The 10,857-nt window shown below is 41.5% G+C and overlaps 1 protein-coding gene across 1 annotated transcript; it reads right to left on the minus strand.

The window, feature by feature from the left end:
• Positions 1 to 279: 279 nt before the first annotated feature.
• Positions 280 to 10,647, minus strand: LOC104400177 (atlastin-2-like; the record flags this gene model as incomplete). Its single annotated transcript, XM_010010728.1, has 7 exons — positions 280 to 469; positions 2,659 to 3,090; positions 5,694 to 5,765; positions 6,988 to 7,044; positions 9,115 to 9,242; positions 10,081 to 10,219; positions 10,512 to 10,647. Coding segments are annotated over 7 exons (1,084 nt in total), but the record flags the coding sequence as incomplete, so codon positions are not given.
• Positions 10,648 to 10,857: the final 210 nt, after the last annotated feature.

The raw sequence follows: 10,857 nt of genomic DNA on the forward strand, positions 1-10,857 counted from the left end.
GTAAGCCAGTCTGCATCAGCTCAAACACAGGGGGACAGATCCCTCCCCCCTCGTCACTCCCCAGACACACATGTGCAGGGTTCACCAGGACTATACATAAAACAGACACCCTCCCTCCCACCCCCAGCCGTCTCCATGGCACCAGTTTGTCTTAGAAGCAGAGCACTGACAAACTTAACTCCTCCCAGGTGATGGCAGCAATCTGTGAAGCCAATCACACTAAACTACTTCTACAGTTGATTGTAAACTTTGGTTTATTTTTATTTATTCATTTCTTTAATTACTGAGTTCTCAAGGTACAGCAAGCATGTCTAGGATGAGAGGGCAGAGTTGAAGAGGAGATGAAGTGTCAGTCTGTCTTTAGTCTGGCATGGTGAGACACCTGCTCGCCCAGGCTTGCTTTGATAGAGTTTTTTACAGACTGTCTCATATGATCCTCCATCAAATTATCACTCATGGGCTTCAACACCTGTGGAATGAGAAACGTGCAAAAGAACAAAAGAATGAGGTAACGAAGGAAAAGAAAATATAAAAACATGCAAAGAGATGAGAGTTGAAATAATGAAAATAAAAATAAAAAGCTTGGAATGCTGAAGTCTGACACAAACTGCATGAACTGAAAGAGAAGTGAGTTTTGCTGCTACAGTAATGAGGTTGAATCAGTCACATGCTATGGACACAAGTGATATCCCTCCTATACAGCAGTATTTCACTGAATTCAAACCATTTTACAGTTCCTAGAAGATGGATGTGCAATTCCATACCCTATATGCAGCATCAGTCTGGTATGGTTACAGCATTTATGCAGACCGGCCCAGACGGTCCAGCTTATTGTCCTATATGTGTAAGTGTGAACACTTCAGATACAGAAAGAAAGTTAAAAATACTGGCTAGTTTTTCTTCTTGTTATTGTTGGATGAGAGTCGCTGTCGCGGCACTGATGTTAGAGCACGGCGAATCGTTCGGCGTCTAAGGACTTCAAAGAGTTTGGAAAACACCTAAAACATGAATTCAGCTGTTAGGAAAAGTGGCTCGTAGAAGGCAGGAGAAAAAAGTCAAGTTCAGAAAAAGAAAGTGATTGCCAGTAACTTCTCACCTTCCTGGGATTCCTCTGAAGCAAGGAGGGAAAAGAAAGGCAGAGATTCAGAAAAATCAATAGCAAGAACAGGGTATATAATCACAAAGTGATTCAAACAGGACCTGTAGGTGCTTTTCATATCATTGCTGATACTCAATTGCAATGCCACCACCAGCAACCATTTTTGATCACCTTCCGCTAGCCCACAGAAGGCAAGCTTCTCCCAGCATAAGCCAAGTTCTTCCCCTTTCCAGGGAAGGCAGCAGTCATAGAATCACAGAATCAACTAGGTTGGAAAAGACCTTTAAGATCATCAGGTCCAAGCATTACCCCAGCACTGCCAAGACCACCACTAAACCATGTCACTGAGGGCCTCATCTACATGATTCTTGAACACTTCGAATCAAGCCCTGTGTGCTCTAGGTACCCTACAGCAGCAGCTACACTCAGTAATTACTACACTTAGGACTGACACCTTCCAGTTTTCTTGCAGCATTCTTCAGCCTCAATCTCCAAAGCAAAAAGCTATGGTGGTACAGGAGAGACTCAGTTTTAATCTCTAGTAACAACAAATATAGTACGCTGATGCTCATTTCCCTTCTATTATTAGAAACCCACTTTTTCTGCTGAGTTAACTCACAACCTTACCTGGTTGCTCAGACAGGTTTAATGTACCCTATGGTGAGCCTTGAATAGAGCCATTTTTCAGATCTAGAAGAAAGCCTCTGTATAGAAGGCTCCAGTTAGTTATTTGCTTGTGCCTTGTAGGACCCTTTTTAATGTCATCCCAGGTAAGTTCAGCGAGATCTTTATTTCTAACAACAGCACCTGCCGGCACTGGACATAGCGACTCAGAATGCTCCAAACACTACTTGTAAGAGTTGATCAGGAACTCTCTACATTGGCTTTACTGGCACAGCTGTGTCAACTCAATTAGGGCAGCAAAATCCCTGTACAAAAGGCTTTCTCCTCCTTCTATACACGTCACCATTTCTTTCAGGAATCAGTCTGTCTGTCGCTTATTTCTTGCAAAAGCAGTTGCACCAACTGAAGTTGTCACAGACAACATGAGCCCTCCTGAAGGAAGAAACTCACTCTAAATCCTCTTGTTGCTGCAAGTCATCAGCCAGTTTTCTCTGAGGTCTGTTAGACCTCCAGTGTCACAACATCAGGCGAGGGGAGAGGGCAGTAATGTTTCGCCATCCCCATTTCTTGCACCACCTGAGATTTTATCCACCACATCCATAAGGCAAGTTTATCACTTCAAACGTACCTTTAAAAGCAGAATTCCTTGCTCTGAAAAGGTAGTAAGATTTTTAGAGTCCCTCTGCTCTTTACCATCCAAGCACCTAGGCCTTTAGGCAACATTTATTTTGATAATATCCTAAGCTTATTTAACATTCTTTGCCTGCAGCACCTCTTACTGAAGAAAGCAGTGATATTTCTAAGCTCATTTTCCCTTTGGCAGGACTAGCACTCTCCATTAGGTGTAGATCAGCTCTTCACTCACAGGATAGAACAGAAACTATTTGATAAGTCTGAACAAGAAGGAAGATACTGCATTAAAAATAGATACCAACCTGTTCCCATATAGCTTCAGCGATCTGATCAATGGCTGTTCCAACTTCTCTGAATTCCCCAGAGTACTTAACGTATGCCCAAGTACAAAACGATATAAGAGCCATCCCCAGCACGAGATTACACAGGGTAGCTATAGAGTTCATACCAAGGAACCCAGTCAGTCCTGAGGTTATATACATGGCAAACATGACTGCAAATAGAGTGGCAGGGGTACGAGCAGCATAAAAGATGTTTTTGCCATCGTTGTGCTTCACAAAGTTTGCATAGATCTCGTCGATTTCCACTTCAAGCTGTTCCTGGTAGCGCCGACAGAACTCCTCCCCTCCCATCTTCTTCACTGAGCGGAACTGCCTGATGGCTGACTCCCTGCAATCCTGATGCTTCCGCTCAAGGTCCGATGGGGCGATGTAAGGCTTATCTCCCCCACAAACCTGTCAAAGCAATTGCAGAGGAGGTCATCACACCTGAGTATCTTATGAAAGCAAACCCGCTCCTCACTGCCCCCCTCTCAATCCAGCATCTGGGTACCTCCGCAGCTTTCTTGGCTCTGGAACTCTAGAGTCCATCTCAAGAGCGATGCAGCTAAAGATACTTTGCATCATGGCACAGCAAGAGCCTTATCTGTCTAATCACATACAGAGCTATAGCACATGTCTAAATTCACACTTTTCAACTGTTCCCTTTGGACAAGTCCAGAAGGACAGGACACCAGTCCCATGTACATTCCTGTTATGAAATAAAGGAACATCAGGAGGCAGAGAAAGCTTGGCTTGAGGAAGGTTAAGGAGAACTCTGAAGGCCACAAATCCTTTCCTCAGCTTTTTACTCCTGGTCGCCCATCTCAGCAAGAGGGTCAGTGCAGAACTTGGACAAACAGGGCAGATTTTGCCCATTCAGCAAGTTTATTCCTGTTTATTGCTGCTACTGGCAGGGTCCATGGAACTTACCAGGTGACATGAGTTAACAAGGACCAGCTCCTGACATTATTAGCCTATTGTTCCCTAGATTGTGCTCTAGGCTTGATTCTGATCAACTTGTGAGTATACATTTCTGCTAAAGAGACTAGATCACAGACTCAAATGGATACCCACCACCACCTGAATCTGCAGGGGTTTGAAAACGACTCCGAGGACTTCTACTCTGTAAGACTGATTTCTGAACTCTTGAGCACTATGATTAGAGATTACCTAGGCCTCAGAGATATACATATGCCATCAGCTCCAACTCCTCCAGACCCTCACAGTCAAACTACATCTAAAACTGGAGATTCTTTTCATATGATGTCAAACAGCCGCCTTCTTTCTCCTGCCACAAGGTAGTCTTAGCACAGTGCTCATCATCTCATGTCTTGAGCACAGCAGGAACTTTAACCTCCTCCTGCTGCTACCCCTTCAGCAAAAAGATCACTTTCTCAGGGAACAGTATCCCCTTTCTTCCTCACAAGATGCATGGCTTGACTGGCTAGCTTCTTCAAGGTAAACCTTGCTGCCGAGATCCTGGCACCCCCACTCTGCCCCTTGCTCAAGTTTAAGAAGCACCTTTCTGCTTTTTTTGTATTTATGTCCTTCACACCTGGCAAAATTCCCTGGAAAATGGCTACTAGTCTCATCCTTCAAAACTGTGATTCCACATTGCCCAGAGTGTTAAACAGAAGGAGCTGCTGATGCATCAAGACGACCACACATATAATTGCCACTGTTTTCTTATACTCTCTGCATCTGCCCTGTTGTTCATTACATTTCACTGGTCATTAGGGGGAACAATACTTTGGTTATATGCCCCCTCAGCAAAGGAGGGCTTTGGTTCATGAGAATTCAGAAGCTACAGTAAGAACTATCTTTACATAATTTAGTCTTAAATACAAAGAGTTCCCACTTCTGCTCCTAAAAACAGAAATTTCAGAGCTGTGTCACATTAAGAACATCATCTGAGACATCTGGATAAATAAATTATTCAAGACATTTGTGTGTATCTCTATAGTGATACAAAAATACACAGTACTGGGGAATATTACTATGGAAACAAAGTCTGTTTAAGAGAACATCTGTTCCTGTTTATTCCTTGCCCTAAGCATAAAGCATTAAAATTACAGTATCTCAACAGCCACTGAAGATCCAAGGTAGGAAGGCAGAACTTAGCAGTTATTATAAACAGCCCATCTACTATTTCAAGAGATGTCCTAAATGAAAGCAAATGATGGAATCCCTCTACACCAGCAGAGCATTCTCAAAACAGCCTGCTAACAAGTGATACTGGTTAGTACGCTGCTAGCATTAGATCTTACTCTAATTTCTAAAATGGAAAGCTTACTTCAACAATTAAGACCAGAAATAGCCTAAACAAGGGGGAGGTATGTTTGTAGCATGTTATCACACCTACTGGTCTTTTCTGGTTGTAGAGTTTCACAATAAGCACAGTTAAGCTTTACGAGACATGTAATTGTTTTCAGAAGTTCCTATTATAAAACCTTGCATAACACTACCCTGAAGCATGAAGTCCATCCAGACATTCAGCTTGGAGTGGTATAAGTCACTGTCTTCAAGAGAAACAGCAAGTAGGAAATACATAAGCAGCTTTTTCAGACACGATAATTCTTGTATTTCAAGGGTTTTTTTTAAACTTGAGAATAATTTTAATCCTTGCATTTTACAGCTAATGACTGACCACAGCTCAGAAGCATGAGACTAAAATACTAGAACTTTACCCTTGCACGACCCTGGCCCATCAAATGTCTCCTCAGCTGTTTGCCCATTTCAAGTCACAGGATTTTAAGATGTCAAGAACAGCAGGAGGAACTAACAGGTGGTATCTTACAAACATGCCCATTCCCATACCTCCCAGCAATTTCTGTCTCAAAGAATCCTGGTTTTGCTGCATCAGACATCTAATCTCAGAGCAGAGAGTGCAGAAAACACACAAGTACTGGCCCTAAGCTACTTTTCTCCGTTATCATGCTCACAACCAACACCATGTACGACATTAAAACTGAAGGCCTGTATTTGCATGCAGGCAGTTAGAAAACATGTCACCATACCTGCTCCATGCCTTTACTGTACAAGTCTTTTGCTCCTGCCACAGCAGCAAGATTGTTTGCCTCAGCTGTTGCCTAGAAAACATTGAGCACCATGTATCATCACACCATTACCAGGTAGTTGCACACATGCAGTACACTGCCCAACATTCCCCCACAGCCTCCAAAGCTTCAGATGGCCAGAAAAATGCACCACAAAAACAAGTGAAGGTTAGTGATATAAATTAAAACAAATTACTGACTAGGAGAATGTTTTCTTCAGCTATCTAGTACAACTGCAGACCCACTCCCATGTGCTTGTACAGACTTTTCAGCAGCAGCAATCTCTTCTGAATGCTCTACTGTTAATAAGCAAATAAGGATCACTAAACTATTAAATGTTAATCATGATACATCACTACCTGCAAGCTGGTATTATTTTTGCCCTGTATATGCACAGGTTTGGTGTCATAATTTGCAAGAATTTAAGACTATTTTCAACCTGTGTCATTTCAGGGACAGTTACTGTAACTAATACTGCAGGATGTAATCTTTTTTGTCTCTCAGCCACATCTATGGCATGCTAAGTAGAGGCAATGATAGTAGCCTTTGGTTCATCATGATGAGTTTCCTGAACTTCCCCAAAAGTCTAATGATTTGACTCTCTGAAGGATGAGAAAACACCCAGAACAGTCACATCTTAACGAAGTGACACAGGAAGCTTAAAAACCCCTCAAGTCTTACAAACACAAAATGACCCTAAAGCCCACACTTTGGTGAAAGCTCTTCATCCCAAATAACTCATGGGTTCAACACACAGCTTTATACAATTAGTTGTGTTCAGATCACTTTAAAGCTGATTACATCCTCTTTGATCAACCCTGAAAAGTAACCTCAATGCAGTTACCCAATCTAACAAACCCACACAGAGTAGCCCAGCACTACAAGACAGTGGCAATAGCTGCATTACTATAAGCCTTCTCCATTTTATCTGCTGAATCTGATACTAACTACTCTTTGAATACAGTCTGAAAGATACTGACAAAATAGCAAGTTACAGGAAACACAGAAATTGAAGCAGCTAAAAAACCCCCCAACCAATCAGATATACCCCCACTCCATCTGATAGATGGAACTGAGGGAAGACCCAAATGCATACCCAGGCTAAAAAGTTTAGATGGCTTTCAAAGTACACAGCAGCTCCTTCAAGAACTAGAGCTCTGTGTGCAGAAGCTCCAGACCTGCAGCAGTCATGATCTTCAGTTGCAAAAGAACTTACAAAGTACACATCAGATTATTTGAAAGGAAAATAAAATACCTGCAGCATAGATTTCGGATGAGGTAGCTCCTCTCCTTGATAGATTTTAATATAAGCCTAAATGGGAGAAAGAAAAAAAAAGGTTTCTTTTTCTTAAACATTTAAGTTTGAGAAGGAGGAGGAAGGAGGAATGATATAAAGACAGAGCTCATAGATGATTTCTTTGCAATAATGATGAATATTCAATTAAACAGATTTCTTCATTCAAGTCTGGCATTCTTATAGTTATCCCTAGTGTTTTAATCCCTTTACTTTCCTTGCATTTGAAGCTGGGGCCTAGCAGGGTAGCAGAGCACCTTAAGAAGACACTATCTCAAGAAGTGACAGGCTTTACAGCAGGTTTCTGCTCCCTCAAATATATAAAAGGGTCTTTGCTAGGCAGGGAATTTTCATTCAAAACAAGAGTGAAGATGACTGTCTCACACAGCCTTTCTGGCAAGAGGTCTGTCCAAACACACCCCAGTGCTGGGAGAACCAGTACTTAAATTTCCCCATGTGCCTTGCTCCCTTGAAGTGTGGGATGAAAAAAAAGCAGATCAAAGCACTAATGCAAACACAGCTGAGCTGCCAAAATACTTCTGGAAACCAAGCAAGCAGACTACTCCCCTCTGTGCCCCAATCCACCAATCCTTAGGTGTCCTTTCTTTCACCCAGGTTTCAGAAGGCTGGAAGAGAACATGTTCTTCATATCTTCTTCTCCAGCCTGCAAAATGGCCTGTGGCACAGCTCTTTGGGACAGACTAGTTGAGGGGGCACAGCAGGCTGCACAAGTTAGACCAACAGGGCCACTCCCAGCCCCTCAGAGGCTGAGCAGTTATTCTTCATGCTACTACTGCTCTCTACCCTGGCCCATCTACAAGTCTTTGCCCTGAGGATTTTTCTCTGTAAAGGAGGAGAGAACAAGGTTATCAGGGTCCCTATATACCCAATGCTCTAGGTTGTAGGACAACCTACAAAAATGTATATAGAGTTATACAGGACTCTGTTCCCTTGACACCCTCCCTTGCTTTCCTCCATGTAAAACCCCTCCAGTTCCCAACTCACGATCTCAGCTTTAGATGCACAGCCCAAAGGGAGCAGTCCTCTTTAGTTACGTAACTACGGTGTTCCCACAGCAGCCTGCATGACTGCTCCCAGACAGATTTTCAATAGAGAAGCTTTGACACTCAGTTTTTAGGGTGCAGTCCTTTCTAAACTGCTGTTGAATGCACACTCCCTACACTACACAGGATCAGGTCTTACTACAGAAGAAAGTGAAACAAAAAGCAGCATGTAACCAGGTAAGTACAGAGACAGAATGTATGAGCTCTAGAGTGTTGATTTTTTGCTTGTCAGAACAGCTATGACTTCCGCATCCCATATAATGACTTTCGTTTACAAGGAGGGAAGATACTTCACTTTAACACTTCATTTTACAAGTATTAAAGAGTTTGGTCTCTGATTCCTACTTAGTATACATTCTTTCTTAGTTTCAGCCCAACTCTGTTCTACCATTAACATGCATGCTCAAAAGTAGTAATGCAAAATTAACATCTTTAGGAATATGTGCCACTTTGTCCTACCAAGCCAACTGTCTAAGTCATTCCAATTCAGAAAAAGGTTACACACCAGTTCATGGTGATGTAGGGATTATGTTATCACATTTCTGCTGGTGCCACTATGAGACCAAAACAGCTCAAGAGTCTAACAGCTGCAAGTATCATACACAAGTCTTTCAGAGCATACAGTGGTGCTGCCCATGCAAGTGTTTGGAAAGCATCTTTCTTACATGTTAAAAATCCAGTGGGAAGTAGCTGAAATTTTTCCTGCATACCAAGCAGTTTAAAAGCCGATTTTCTATCTGTAGAGGCCCTCATAAAAAAAAAAGACCAAACCCAACATACATAAAGGAAACAAACAACAAAACCCACCAACCCAAACACAATTTCGCCCACAGCAGCTTGCTAAAAGCTATACTGTTAGGAAGTTTTGTGCCAGTTCTGAAAAGTCAGAGTAATGAAACGAAAATGTACGCTGATCGGTGAGTGTCAGCCTAGATATCTTATCTTCTCTGGGAACAACATGCCCTAAAATTAGAATACTTTCTTTTAAGCCATTATCAGAAGTAATTAGTATGAGTTTGCTTACCTTGAAGTATTCTACAAGATCTCTACAGGTCACCTTGGATCCACTAATCTCTTTTTCTACCAAGTTTTCAGGGGCAAGCAGTAATGGTATCAAATTCCGCAGTTCGTTCTTAAATTCCTCGTCTATATCTAGTAAAATTCAGTTTTGGGGGGAAAGGAAAATGGTTAGTTTCCTTTTCAATGTTAAATTTCCTAAAGGAACACCGATAACCCTTATTCCTTCAAAATCCAGTATCACAACACTAGACTGCATTTTTAAGATATTTAAAAGCTTCAATACATAGTGTAGCTTTAGTAAGTTCTACCTGGTCCTTATCTTAACCTCAGACTGAGACAACAAGGTTCCATAGGCCTTGTAATATTTAAAGTGCATTTCCCCAATTACACAATAATCCCACAGGTCTGTGCTCCCAGCATAGCTGTGGTTGACATCCCACTATGACAAACCCACTTCATTAGCCTTTGCCATTCTGATATGTTCCCTCTGCTGGGGGACAATGAGCAGTTGGAAGAATCCTGGCTGCCTCTCATTCCGCAGCAGCAGAAGCTTACAGCTTTTAAGTCATTCTAGTTCTGACCTTTGCTTTAGCAAGTTCTTGAAGAAAAGCCTTTCAATTTTAGGAAAGTCTTTAATTTTCTGAATTCTACCCTCTGGAATCCTTATTTATCTTTAGAATCCTTATTTAATGACCTTTAAGTATGTCTCAAGTTACCAGATAACAAGCAACAGCTAGACAAAGATATCTACTCCTTGCACATGCTTAACTCTTCTACCTTTAAACCACTGAAAAGCACACACAATACACATTTCTAGATTCCACAGTTTCACCTTTTAGCCCTACATTTTTCCAATCAAGCATTTCAATAGTCAATCATTTCAGTGTTTAACTTCCACCATTTAAAAAACAACAAAACCCACCAAACTCAGTGATCTCAATCAAGAAACACACAATGGAAAGCTTCCTACCATTCAACCTCCCATCAAAATTTGGATTTGTTGCAACCTTAAGACCAGGGTGGGGCAACAGGAAACAGCCAAGATTACTGAAACAGGAGTGAATATGCTTCCTTACATTCTGTAGCTCTTCATGTTGGTTTTGCTTTACCTGAAATAAAAACAAACAAAAAAGGTAGCAAGAACTGCTGAACTGCTCGAAGTCTTGCAGCACTGCAATTAAGATTAAATATCATCTTAAAAGCAGTAAGAGCACAAAAGCACGTTTTAGCTTTCATTCCTGAACCTAAAAATGTCAAATTCTAAACCCCAGAACCCCGCACACGAGTGGGAACATCACAAATGCATTTTATTATGCACAAAGAGTTAGCTCATCATGCACCATTATCTTGATGATAAACTGACACTTAAAGACCACACTAGGACTGCTGGAGAGAACTTACCTGCAATCTTTTCTCTAGGAACTTTCTTCCTCCTTCCAAGCCATATGCATGTTCATAAGGATAACTCCAGTCTCTAATTAAGAACATTAGTGTCTGTAACAGGAAGAACAGCAGCAGTGAATAGTTTTCATCACTCCTAAGGTAAAAAACTCTATCACACTATTATTTTAAGTGAAAAAAATTCTAACCTTGGTTGCTCTAAATGAAGTAGCTGTAGTTTTGTGGTGCAAGAGTTTGCTTGGTTAAAAAGAAAATTATTTAAAAAATCCACCAAGCCCATACACCAAACCTGCAAATGCAACCTACTCCTTATCTGAAAGGAAGCACCTAAATGTCTCAAAAGGAT

This window comes from Nestor notabilis, unplaced genomic scaffold (genome assembly GCF_000696875.1).
Source record: "Nestor notabilis isolate BGI_N333 unplaced genomic scaffold, ASM69687v1 scaffold9393, whole genome shotgun sequence".
Taxonomy (NCBI): Eukaryota; Metazoa; Chordata; class Aves; order Psittaciformes; family Psittacidae; genus Nestor; species Nestor notabilis.